Source organism: Micromesistius poutassou (genome assembly GCF_964030765.1).
Source record: "Micromesistius poutassou genome assembly, contig: SCAFFOLD_999, whole genome shotgun sequence".
Taxonomy (NCBI): Eukaryota; Metazoa; Chordata; class Actinopteri; order Gadiformes; family Gadidae; genus Micromesistius; species Micromesistius poutassou.
Window position 1 is genome coordinate 4,406 of NW_028179570.1, and position 14,124 is coordinate 18,529.

General features: G+C 50.1%; 1 protein-coding gene across 1 annotated transcript; it reads right to left on the reverse strand.

Annotated features, from left to right (window-relative positions):
- Window positions 1-875: 875 nt before the first annotated feature.
- afap1 (actin filament associated protein 1) lies at window positions 876-13,988 on the reverse strand (the record flags this gene model as incomplete). The annotated part of the gene is made up of 8 exons (XM_084489667.1): window positions 876-2,926; window positions 3,902-4,069; window positions 5,016-5,206; window positions 6,689-6,853; window positions 9,291-9,429; window positions 11,450-11,567; window positions 12,481-12,626; window positions 13,777-13,988. Coding segments are annotated over 8 exons (1,166 nt in total), but the record flags the coding sequence as incomplete, so codon positions are not given.
- Window positions 13,989-14,124: the final 136 nt, after the last annotated feature.

A 14,124-nucleotide genomic window follows, 5' to 3' on the forward strand; every position in this document is an offset into this window, starting at 1 on the left:
TAAATCATTCTAAGTTGCCAAAACGGAATGTTATGCAACTGAAAATGACAGATCCTTTCTGGTTATTAATGAAAGTAATATTTAATCACTGTTGGTAACTGGTATTAGTGGAATAAACCATTCCAGGTTGTCCCGTTATTGGAAAAGAATAGACTTGGGCAGTGACATGCAGCCCGTCTTGGTTTATGCTATCCAGTTATTCCTTAACCCACGTGAGGAGAAGGTAGGCTGTCAGAGGTCATTAAAAGAACCACAACATCAGTAGGACATTGATTTGCGTGGGACAGCGCCATCTCTAGGTCAGGGCTCATGGTCTCCTTCAAGGGCTATAAGCAATATTGTAGAAAATGGAAGAATCCTCCGAGAACAAAACAGAAGTGTCTTAGATATTAACACTGCTGTCTTTATTAGCTATAAAGCAACATGTGAAAACACATTCATTTCTATATAATAGAAATATAAATTCAACCTCCCCCCCCAACAAAATAAGCCTTGCTGCCGATGATAGCCCACAGACTTTACATTTACACTAAGGGTGTTTTGCGAGTCTTGCTCAGGGACACCTCGACACCTCGAGCAAGGAGGAGCCGGGGATCGAACTAGCAACCTTCCGGTTACACAGTGAACCCGCTCTACCTCCTGAGCTACTGTCGCCCAAATTGTTTGAAAGTCATCATCAATGGCCATCTCCATAGCCATGGAGGAAAGCCAATACCAGCTGCTACTGCTGTGGTAGGCTACTCTATAAGTGTAGGCCAAAACGTGGACGACATGCGCTGTCTATAATGGGACACTATAATGTGTGCAGTACACACACAACAAAGTCACATTGTTTTCAGAAAGCCTGCAATAAACCAGTCAGGAGAACAATGTTTGTCAATATGTTTATTACAATATGTTTATGTATGTACACGTTTATTTGTCGCCGAGGCGGCAACTGTCAAAAGTCATACAGCGGAGTACAAAAGATCTTAAGGTGCAAAAAAAACAGTCACGTTAACCCCGCCCCCCAATGAGGAGTCCCTCAAACCCCGCCCCCGTTCTGATAGCCACACCCCCTTCTTATCCAGCAAAGTTATTTACAACGGGTTCACATTGACCGTTCTCAGACCAGCAACGTGAAGCCAGGAGAAGAAATGAATCAAACAGATCCTCATTTTCATTGCCGACATGCAGACTGCGTTAAAGTTTACAGACTTTAAAAATGCACCAGGTGGAGAGCACAGGAAAGGAAGAGTATATACAAGAAGAGAAACGACCCACCCTGTCTCCCTGATGGGCGTTTATAGAAATGTGGGCGTGGTCCCCGCGTGGCCAATCAGACCCCACACTGCCGAATCAAGGCGACACGTGAAAGGAAAACCAAACCCTAAAGCAACTTATTTTAGATTTTAGAAAAGTGATGTAGTGGGTTACATATGAGCGTTACGGAATGTCAAAATCTCGACATATACTGTATGCACAACGTTTTTAAAACGTAGGATACAATGTCAATCTTGATGATGAAATGGCCCTCTATATTGCCACGCTATTGCATACATATGCAATAGTAGTCATTGGCCATTGGTAGTTTGGGGATAACATCACATTCTGACCCCTAAATCCAATGGCTGTGAGTGCGAGGGGCTTGGGCAAGAGAGGGGGAGCCTCAGCAGCGATAAGCACTGCCCATAACTGTTAAAAAAAGGTTCAGGGGAAAGCGTTTTTTTTTATGTTGATGGTGGATGGAGACACGCTCTCACTCTTTGTTTTGCTTTAAAGAATTGGTAGCATCATTAACCAATCACCTAGCACCGCGTTATGAACCAATCAGGAACCGAGGTTGCGTGAACAGTGTTTGGGGTTGTAGTTTGTGGGGGTGGCCCTTGAAAAAGCACCTTTTTCGTTTTTTGCCACACTTAACAAGTGTTGCTTGTGCTGACCTTATTGGTAGTGGGAATACTGTGTGCTTCAGCCATTACCTAAAGACAACCTCCTGGGCCGGTGGTGTGGCAGGCCGAGGATGGAGACCCACCGATGGAGACCCACCGATGGAGACCCATGAACGCAGTCCGCTGGCAGACTGCCTGGAGATGGGCCACTTGACAAGGGTTGATAAAACAACCAACTTTGACCGACCAAAGTGGATACACGCCACAGTAGCGCCCGGACAACATTCACTTTGTGCAGTTGGAATAAAATACATTTAAATAATCACCTGATGCATGGCAATTAGATCCTGTTACGAACAATGGTGTCCTTAATACTAATAACTGCATCCTTAATAAAAAAACCGCTTAGATATTCACTTGGGGCTTTTAGAGTTGAGTTGTCCTGCCTCGAGAATGATATCAAATCAATTGAATAGCACCGACGCCAGACATCGTTGTGTCACAGACAAAAGAGTAGTAGTTTCAAAAAATGCACAGAACAAAGATGAATAATGGAAATTTGACTGCTCACTGTAAAAAATATAATACGAGAAAGTCAGTTAAGGGCTTTCGTTCATCAAAAAAAAATTACATTAAATATATTGACATAAATAAAGCATGGGAAGCTAGTATTTTCTTCAAACATTTACAAATAAATACGTCTGACCTTTTAGAGCTTTTAAACCCAATGTGTGAATCGGAAACTGGACTGAGTGGAATCAAGGAAATGAAAAAAAGCAAATACACTTTTGGAATGAAATAAAGGGACAGTAGCAACAACATAGTTGTACCCGACTACGTACACTAACTAAGCATGCTCAACGCTAAAATATCAAACGGTACGCTTGAAGAACTCGCCTGGTTTCAGTTACGATACTTATTCTCCTGCTCCGTCTGCTATGCTTGTGTGTCCTCGGACTGCTTGGAAGGTCTTTTTAAATAAATATATACACAAAAAAAAAAAAGTAAAACACCAGAAGTATGAAATCTTATGTGCCAGTCTTCATCTCCCATTCCTGTAGAAACAAAACGGAGGGACAACGTTTTGGTTAGATAATTGGTTATGAATTGGTTAGGATTCAAAAACGATATAAAAGTACCAAAATATTAAAGGGGTGATATCATGTCACCTGTGCTGTGTTCCAATATCCATACTTCCATGAGTACACTTAAACGTAGTACACTATCTGCACACTCACTAAGTGCGCAGATTTTCAGATGTCAGTGTTGTTCCAAATCGTATGCTCCGTGGGGCACTACCCGGAAATCACGATCGCGACTGCCGCCGCGGCTCCTCCCCCCGCAATAACCATCCCGCTTTGAACGGTGAACTCTTTACACCTAGCAGCTATAAAAAGCTATAAAAACTACAAAAGGACTCCATTGGCTCAGCCTGGCTCCGCCTTTTCTGCTACGTAGCTAAGACGGCTGCCGTAAAGTGCGCATCGATCCGCACTCCGCGGTTTGACCGTTTTGCGTACGCCATCCGGGTCCTTTCACTGCTGTCGCCCCGATTTTAATTGGGAACGCCCTACGTACTCAAACTAAATATAGCAAGTACGGAGAGTACGGATATTGGAACACAGCACAGGTGTGAGTGTGATGAGCCGTTACGAGCTGTTTGAAAGCCTGCCTTTCCATGTGCCCTAGTGACACCACTAGTGGGCTTGTCCACCTAGACGTATAACGGACAGATCGGCGACATTTGCCACAGTCCACTGGGCAGGCTGGTGGACTGATCTATTCACTGCTCTAAAACCAAAGTAACCATATGTAGAATGAGTAATTAAATAAGTCAATATCATCATTCCATCAATTAAAATTACAACTTTTGGTTTTGTTTTATTGTCAAATGTATAGTTAGAAAGTCTGTCTCTTGGTATTGTTTTGGCAGGGCATCATTTTGCCATCGAAGCGTTTCCTGTGGTAAACCGACTGCAGTGACTCTCAGGATTGTGGGGGCCCCTCGGGGGTCCTTCCCCTCCCCGTACCTTGGCCTTCCTGAGGACGTGGCCCCTGACGGGCGGGACCTTCTGGCCGGCCGGCTGCCTGCGCAGCAGCGAGGCGCTGTTGACAGGCAGGCACAGCGACTCGGTGTCGCTGGTGTCACAGCTGGAGAAGGGGGACGACTCCAGGGTCCGGCGCACCGCCGCGGGGGACTGGAGGGGGACCCGCACGCACACGCACACGCACACACACACACACACACACACACACACACACACACACAATCATGAGTAAATAAACACACACTTCGCAGAAATACCTACCTAATGGGGACACCAATCTAGTCTTTTGGTTCGCCCTCTCATTTTGTATGTAAATCTTCTAGAAGCGTACAAGTGCCATGACGACTGTTCAACTCCCAGCGTCTGCCCAACGGCGACCGCTCACTATCATCTTTAGCGCTTCCAGGGTCATTTGCATGGGGAGGGGGTGTAGTCGTTGCTAGGCTGTGTGCGGTCTCTCCGTAGGTGCGAGATGCCCTACCTGCCCCTTAATGTGTCTGAACGTAGATCTTGATGAAAAAGCATCTGCTCAACTAAACTAAATAGCTACTAACTAAATAGTCCGTAGCCAGTGGTGGGGTGGGACAAAATATCAATACGGCGATATATCGTCGTATTTTTCTTTTGCATTTTTATGCTTTATTCCTGAAGAGTTAGACAGGAAATATCGTCCCAAATATCGATATTTTAATGAATAAAATAAGGCGCTCTAAACGGATTTCCCTGCTCCTCCAGTTGGCGCTCAACACATGAATGACAGAAACTTGAACGGAAGTTAAATAACCAAAGACGAGTAACTGAAAAACTCAGTTTGGACCATGAATAAAGACCGAAATCCAGCACTTTACCTTTTCACTGTCATTTCGTTAATCGTTATATGTATATATTGATGTATCAGAGGATTGTCAAAAACAATATATAGATTATTGCCAGCATCGCAGGCCATGTATCGAGTATCGTATGGCGAGGTACCCTGGTATCCCCACCCTTAGGTAGGCGTGAGGTGAGGGGTGGAGGAGAGACCTCCCACCAGCTAGGAGTGAGGTGAGGGGTGGAGGTGGGGTGGTGGTGGTGGTGGTGGTGGTGGTGGTTGTACCTGAGGGGTGGAGCTGCCGGTCTTGGGCTCGATGGTGAGGCCCAGGGTGACTCCTCCGCTCAGGGCCTTCTTCAGGCTCTCCTGCACCTCCGTCATCTCCAGCTCCAGGGTGACTCGCTCCTCCTCCTTCTGCTTGCACTCGTCCTCCACCTTCTTCAGCCGCTCCGTCAGCGACGCCAGGGTCCGCTTGCCTTCAGGGAGAGGGGATGGCACCGGGGGAATTAGACGAGATGTCGCCGCGTGTCATTCCATGTTTTCATTAATGTAGAGACGAACCAAATGAGACGTCTTGGGGGGGTAACGACATCGTCTTTATCTCGTGAATTTCATTTGGGATCATGTCCGGCATTCGGTCATATCAGCACGGCATTTAGTTGCTTCTAAATGGTAAACAGACTGACCAGTGGCAACTCAAAGTGCTTTATACACTGCCTAACATTCACCCAGTCACGCACACATTCACGCACACATTCACACACCGACGGCGGTGTCCCCCCACGCAGGGCGACAGCCAGCGGGTCAGGAGCAGTCAGGGTGAGGGCGTCTCGCTCAGGGACACCTCCACACTCCTCTAGGAGGAGCAGTCAGGGTGAGGCGTCTCTCTCAGGGACACCTCCACACTCCTCTAGGAGGAGCAGTCGGGGTGAGGGCGTCTCTCTCAGGGACACCTCCACACTCCTCTAGGAGGAGCAGTCAGGGTGAGGCGTCTCTCTCAGGGACACCTCCACACTCCTCTAGGAGGAGCAGTCAGGGGGAGGCGTCTCTCTCAGGGACACCTCCACACTCCTCTAGGAGGAGCAGTCAGGGGGAGGGCGTCTCTCTCAGGGACACCTCCACACTCCTCTAGGAGGAGCAGTCAGGGTGAGGCGTCTCTCTCAGGGACACCTCCACACTCCTCTAGGAGGAGCAGTCAGGGGGAGGCGTCTCTCTCAGGGACACCTCCACACTCCTCTAGGAGGAGCAGTCAGGGTGAGGCGTCTCTCTCAGGGACACCTCCACACTCCGCTAGGAGGAGGAGCCGGGGGGATCGAAACCAGCGACCTTCCTGTTCACGAGCCAACCCGCTCTACCTCCAGAGCCACTGCCACCGTGCTTACAGCTGAAACCACGTGTAGACCCCATGGCGTTAAAGCTCATGGGCGGCCCACCTAGGTGGACTGCAGCCGCTGGGGAGTGAACCCAGAACCTTCGTCCCACCTACCTCTAGTCTAGACCATCCCACCCTCCACCCCCACCCTCCACCCTCCGCCCTCCGCCCTCCGTCCTCCACCCTCCACCCCCCACCCTCCACCCTCCACCCTCCACCCCCCACCCTCCGCCCTCCACCCTCCGCCCTCCACCCTCCGTCCTCCGCCCTCCACCCTCCGTCCTCCACCCTCCACCCTCCACCCTCCGTCCTCCACCCCCCACCCTCCATCCTCCACCCTCCGCCCCGGGTCCCTCCGCCCTCCACCCTCCACCCCCCACCCTCCGTCCTCCACCCTCCGCCCTCCACCCTCCGCCCTCCACCCTCCGCCCTCCACCCTCCACCCTCCACCCTCCGCCCTCCACCCTCCACCCTCCGCCCTCCACCCTCCGCCCTCCGTCCTCCACCCTCCGTCCTCCACCCTCCACCCTCCACCCCCCACCCTCCACCCTCCACCCTCCACCCTCCGCCCCCGGGGGTCCCTCACCGGCGGCGGCCTCCACGGCGCTCCGGAGGTCGCGGCGTTCCTTCTTGAGCTGCGTGAGGCGGTTGCGGATCTCCTGCTTCCTGCGGGCCAGCTCGTCATCCTTGGCCTGCAGCCGCTTGGCGTCTGCCTCCACGCGGTTCTTCCCGTACTTGTACTGGTCCGCGCCTGCCGGGGGGGGGGGACGGGGGACGGGGGACGCAGCGGTTAGGAGGAGTCAAAGCGCTGGATTTTAGTTGAGTTGCCGTCGTTGTCGTTTTTCCGACCGTTGCGAACGCCTCTTATGGGTGTACAACATTTTTTTGAACGCTTGGTTGTGTGTACTTTTATTATCATTGTTATTATTAAATGTTTTTTCTTTTTGTTCAGAAAGTACCGAGACGGGACGGCAGCTTGGAATGCGCTTTTGGGAACTCGAGATCACATGGTTACCGCCCCTCCTATACAATTGGCTGAGCATTAGCATTTATAAGCGGAAAACTCCCAAACATCTGTATTTCTTATCTTAAAAAAAAAGCCTTTCTGAACACTCACTCAATCCATATCAAACTTTTAACTGATTTTTTTTTTTTGGTCCTAGACTGACAGTGGAAAAAGCGTGGAGGGCATGGCATGGGTTCAAAGCCCACACCAGCTCCCAACCCCCAACTTGGCATTTCCCCCCTCATTCCCTCAAGGTATTTAGAGAGGAGGATGACAGCCTACACCAGCGGTTTTAATAGTCCTTGCGCGCACATTACAGCCGAAGAAACCAAACTTGAAAAACCAATGCCACCGCAATTAGCCCCCCGACCACACTCCGTGGGCCTCTCCGTCAAAATATTCACATATACAATCTCTTCCTTTTGCTAACGCCGCTATTTACGCACGCCTTAACTCTGGGGTATGGGCCTTTTTTTTTTTTTTTTCTTTCTTTCAACGACGCATGGCTAAGAGAAGTTAATAACCCCAAGTCCACTTTTCCCCTCACCAAACCCGACTGTAATTTAGACGCGACTCCATATTCGAAATATTTTGTGGCTTTTGAAAATTTTTCTTCACTTTTATTTTCCTAGAAAGTAGTCCAGAGGGGCGGCGGGGGCCGGGGCGAGGGTGAGCCAGACTCACTGTCTGCTTCTGTGGTCTCCATGGAAACCACTGGCTATAGCAGAGAGGAGGGAGGATTAGCCCCCCGTCCCGACGTGTGGCGTTGCTTAACGTCGTAGGTGTTACGTGAGGCTCCTTGGATTCAAGAAGTGTGCGCTTCAACTGAGGCTGCTTCAAGTTCAAAAGCCTCCACGCGTACGACCGTTCTTTGGGGCCACTGGATGCAAACTTGTTTAGTTGCTCTTTAAACGACCGGCCCTGGAGACCTGGTGGACTGCACCAGTATAATTATAAAACAATTTATACAACAAACGGTTCTGTTTGACCTCCGTCGAACCCGGTGGCTCAGGGGGGGGTTATCTGACTGGAGGGTGGTGTTAGTATACTGGAGGGTGGTGTTATCTGACTGGAGGGTGGTGTCAGTATACTGGAGGGTGGTGTTAGTATACTGGAGGGTGGTGTTATCTGACTGGAGGGTGGTGTTAGTATACTGGAGGGTGGTGTTAGTATACTGGAGGGTGGTGTTATCTAGTATACTGGAGGGTGGTGTTATCTGACTGGAGGGTGGTGTCAGTACATACACTGGAGGGTGGTGTCAGTACACTGGAGGGTGGTGTTAGTATACTGGAGGGTGGTGTTATCTGACTGGAGGGTGGTGTCAGTACACTGGAGGGTGGTGTTAGTATACTGGAGGGTGGTGTTAGTATACTGGAGGGTGGTGTTATCTGACTGAAGGGTGGTGTCAGTACACTGGAGGGTGGTGTTAGTGTACTGGAGGGTGGTGTTAGTGTACTGGAGGGTGGTGTTAGTGTACTGGTTATCTGACTGGTGGGTGGTGTTAGTCTACTGGAGGGTGGTGTTAGTGTACTGGTTGTCTTACTGGTGGGTGGTGTTAGTATACTGGAGGGTGGTGTTAGTGTACTGGTGGGTGGTGTTAGTGTACTGGTTGTCTGACTGGTGGGTGGTGTTAGTGTACTGGTTGTCTTACTGGTGGGTGGTGTTAATCTACTGGAGGGTGGTGTTAGTGTACTGGTTGTCTTACTGGTGGGTGGTGTTAATCTACTGGAGGGTGGTGTTAGTGTACTGGTTGTCTTACTGGTGGGTGGTGTTAGTCTACTGGTTGTCTTACTGGTGGGTGGTGTTAGTCTACTGGTTATCTGACTGGTGGGTGGTGTTAGTGTACTGGAGGGTGATGTTAGTGTACTGGTTATCTTACTGGTGGGTGGTGTTAGTGTACTGGTTGTCTTACTGGTGGGTGGTGTTAGTATACTGGAGGGTGGTGTTAGTGTACTGGTTGTCTTACTGGTGGGTGGTGTTAGTGTACTGGTTGTCTGACTGGTGGGTGGTGTTAGTGTACTGGTTGTCTTACTGGTGGGTGGTGTTATCTTACTGGTGGGTGGTGTTAGTGTACTGGTGGGTGGTGTTAGTGTACTGGTTGTCTTACTGGTGGGTGGTGTTAGTATACTGGTGGGTGGTGTTAGTGTACTGGTGGGTGGTGTTAGTGTACTGGTTGTCTTACTGGAGTTGTTGCGCTTGATGGAGGCCGTGCCGTTGGTTCCGTTGACGCCGTTCGTCCCGTTCTTCTTGGGCGCGTTCTTTGGCTCCGCCTTCTGCTTCGACGCCGTCCCGTTGGTCGCCGCCCCCTTCTTCCCCTTCAGCTGAGGACGGACGCGCAGAGGGGGGAGGAGTCAAGTCAAGCCGCCGCAGCCACATTCAGTGTTCGCTATAACTAGACATGAATCCAGACTGGCTTCAACAGTTCCCTCTAATCTCGCACGTAGACGCAGACAAAGACATCAATACTAATCAATCAATCATCATCAATCAATAATACAAGAAACCGTAAATACTTCCGAAAAGTATTTGCGCAGTATTTCCCCGGCTGCTTGGGGCCACATGGCGTTATCCAGCGTGTCCACGTGGAGGAGGAAGGGGTTTCTGCCCGGCCAGACGCAGCCTCAACATCCCCTAGACTGACTCACGGTGGCCCCAGCGCCTGTTGTGCTTTCATAACCTCGCCTCATAATCCAGGCTGCTCTAACCAAACAATATGGATCACACAACGTCTTACACACGCCTACACACACACACACACACACACACACACACACACACACACACACGCACACATGTTCACACCTTGGTGCATTAACTCTACTCCTCCACTTAAACTTTGCTGCGGTTCAGGGATATGATGTTAACACCCTCCAGGCACCAACGCACACACCCACGCGCACACACACTTCAAAGACCAGTGTGTGTGTGTGTGTGTGTGAGTATGTGTGTGCGATCTGTGTGTGTGCGTCCAGCGGGGGGAGGGGCCTGGGGACTGCATTTGAGGGGGTGGTTTTAAGTGTTTCTGTTGGGGGGGGGGATGGGGGTATAATATGTGGTTGGGATCATGGCCGTCACATGGAAACACACACGCTGCAAACTATCTACGTGCTCGGCAGAACCTGCAGCGCGCACACACCTTTAACACGTGTGTGTGCACGTCATATAAAACGCACGGGACCCTAAATAACGTCAAACACAACTCAAACATGGCCGCACACAAACACAATGTGGGTGGGAAATAAACTAATTTATTGGATTTCTTTCCCCCTAATACCCCAACACCTGGCGTTGGACGAGGGAGCCACCGGCGCTATTACCGCACAGCTGGGGTTAAGGAGGGAGAGAGAGGGGGGTAGACGCTGGGGAGGCAACGCACGCTTCTGGGTGGTCAGCAGCGTGTGCTATAAAAAGAAAAATGGTTTCCAACAGTGACAAAATGTATGAACAAAAAGTGTACAGGGAACGCAGGCGCGACCACCCCCCCCTTCCCCCCCGAGTTGTGCTTTTATGGTTTTTTCTTAAAGAAAAACATAAGCGTAAGTGATTGGTTTCTCCTCCGTGTTTTGACAGCGTCTATATTGTTCCACATGAACAACGTCCAGTGGGCATGTTTAAACGAATGCTGTAACTGAAACATAGACCACGGGATATCTGGGAGACTAGTCATCTTTATTATTATTAATAATAATAATAATAATAAAACCATAATCAATTAATAAAATACAGCGAAAGAACAAAGTAACGTCAAGATAAAGTAACAAGGCAGAGAAATGGATGGTTAATGACGGCACTGATGAGGGAATGTGTGAAGGAAGACATGCGTGAGTCACAGTTAGTCACCTGGGCTGCGTCTTTAGACTTAGCGTCCGCAGAAAGGAACTTAGAGGTCACTTTAGCGGTGGGCGGTTTGGGTTTTTTAGCGGAGGAAGAGGCGGAGGAAGGTTTGGCGGGGAAGCGGGCGGCCAGTGCGGGCGAGGGCATGTTCTCGTAGAGCTCTGTGTTCTCGTAGAGCTCTGTGTTCTCGTAGAGCGCGTCCGATGCCTGGGCTACCCGGCCCCTGGTGGCGGGACTGGAGTACTGCACCTCCGGTTCCTTCGTTTGTTTTAAAGCAAGCATGTGTGTGAGCAAAGGAGAAGGATAAAGGAGGGAAGAAGAGCCAGACAGACATGGGTAGACTGAGCAGCATCGACGGCGTTCATAGAGGAAGTATGGTTAGAGGGGGTTATTTCTGTAATATTACGAGTTTGCGAAAAATGTCGGAAGTAAAGAGCAGAAAAGCGTGACAGCACTAAAACCGCGGCAGTTGGGTGAAAGTCGCCCGTCGTTGAAGCGTCGTCCTACCATGCCGTTGATGGGAACGTCGTCGTAATGCAGCGCCACGCCGGTGGGACGTGAGTAGCCACCGTTGATGGGGTTGTCCAGGTAGGGGTTGGGCGACACCGCGCGCTTACTGGTGAAACTGGGACCAAACAACACAACGTCGCAATAAGGTCGCAGTGATGAAGACATGGAGGAAAGTCTGCTTTGAAAAAGGTGCTCACCCCTTGACAATCTTAAAATACAAGGCAATATTGTACCGTCGTACAACACCTACAAACAAGTTAACGAAAGATAAATTACAGTTGAAAATCTGTCTGAGATAACGGGCTCAGATTACCACCGTTCATACTACTCCGTACTTAATAACGTCCTAATACTGTAGTGTCTACGTGTGTGTCTGCATTCATATACTTGGTTATGCAGCCCTATGTATTCACTCGGGTTTGGAATCACAGGGTACCTCACGCTACGATAAGCGATACATGGCCCGCGATACCGATAATATAGTTATACAGCGATTCTGCAATAATCCGTACATTGTTAGACAATCCTCTAACGATGAATCACGATATATGGTGATGAATACAAAATGACAGTGAAAAGGTAAAGTGTTGGATTTCGGTCTTTATTCATGACTCGTCTCATCAGTTACTCGTCTTTGGTCAGTTAACTTCCGTTCCAAGTTTCATTTTTACATTTTTATCTATTTTATTAATTAAAACATTGATATTTGGGGCGGTATTTCCTGTCTAACTCTTCAGGAATATAAAAAAGTATAAAAGTATTTTAAAAAAAAATTATAAAAAAGTATAAAAAAGAAAAAAAGAAAAAAATATATATATATATATTTGGCGCCAGCGTATCGATTCTCGTATCGCACGAAGAAGGGCGACGATATGACTCTGACAGACTGTATCGATGTTCTGTCCCCCCCCTGGTACATTACGTGTGACATGTTATTTCCATGAAGCTGAAGCGTCTTAAATCAGTTCTCTGTGTGGTGTGACGGTCGGTGTGCGGGGTGGGGGGGGTGGGGGGGGGGGGGTGCTCACCAGAAGGACTGCTTGGCCAGCTGGATGACGTTGGCGGTGGTCTCCACGTCGATGTAGTCGTAGTGGAGGGCCGCCGGGTCGGTGGTGGAGCCCGTCTCCGCCAGCAGCACCCCCAGCCAGCGGCCGAGGGCCTCGGACGAGGACGCCTGGGGGGGGGGGGCACAGGAAGAGGATCAGGACTCGAAATACAAAACCGCCTCAAACTCAAACAATCGGGGCGGCAGGTAGAGCTAGGGTTGAGCTGGTCACCGGAAGGTTGCTGGTTCGATCCCCGGCTCCTCCTAGCGGAGTGCGGCGGTGTCCCTGAGCGAGACGCCTGATGTGCAGGCTGTCGCCTTGCGTGGCTGACGCCGCCGTCTGTGTGTGTGTGTGTGTGTGTGTGTGTGTGTGTGAGTGGGCGAACGATGGGCAATATTGTAAAGCTCTTTGAGTGGCCACTGGTTAGTAAAGCGCTTTACAAATGCAGTCCATTTAACCGTGTGTTTATGCTTCAATAGGTGGTTTGTTTGTGAAGCGGCTCCGATTATGATTGTCTGTCCTCAGGCTCACTCGTGGTTTTGGATCAGATTGTCTGCAAAATCACCAAATGAGGAGAGGACTGAGAGGGCAGAAAAGGAGAAAAATGGAAGGTCATATAGTTCAATCCTCAAAGCAATACTGCCTTAAGTCATATTTTAAGGTTCATCTTGAATTTAGCATAAAAAATACATGAGTCAAATAGATGACTTAGGCAGATAGTGATGATGGAATGTACAAAGCACTCTGATTGGCTTAGGATAGAGCCAATGAGGCACAGCGAATCGGCAGCGTTAGGAGGGTAGAGTTAAGTTAGATATCACAATTTGGCCAAAATATGACTTGAGGCAATGATGCTACGAGGCTAACGATACACAAACACCAACCACGTGTTTTGTATATGAAGTATTTGTATAATACGTGTTTGTATTTACAATGAAGAGTTCCGAACCTTTGCGAGTGGAAGAAGTGCTACCTCAACACAATGCAGGGCTACGTTTTCACACACACACACACACACACACGCGCGTGTGTGTGTGTACTTTCTACTACTATCTATCCAAAGGGCAACGCAACACTAACACAACGCGTTTCCCTTGACGATGACAGCGGCGGTACCCGCCTCCTCCTCCTCACTCTCCTCCTCCTCCTCCACCTCCTCCTCCTCCTCTACCTCCCCCTTCTCCTCCCCTTCTCCTCCTCCTCTCCCCCCTCCTCTCCCCTCCCCCTCCTCTCCCCCTCCTCCCCCTCCTCTCCCCCCCCCCCCCCCCCCCTCCTCACCTCCAGTACAGCCACCTCCTGGCCGTTGCGTAGCAGGCGGAAGGCGAAGGGGTGCTTCTGGTCCAGGCCGGGGCTGACCTCGCAGCCGCGCAGGGGCAGCGAGGCCATGTGGCTGCGCAGGTCGTCGCGGTCCTTGTGCAGCAGCAGCTGGTTCTCCTTCAGGCGGCACCAGCGCTCGCGCCAGCGGCTGTTGGACAGCACGTTCAGGTAGCCTAGCGACCGCGACGACACACACGACGGAGCGCACGGCGGCGTTAGGCTAATGCTCTGCACCCGTACTGCTGCGTCACTGTTACTGTTACTACCCCCCCCTGACTATTTCTACCCCCCTCCCCCTGACTATTATTT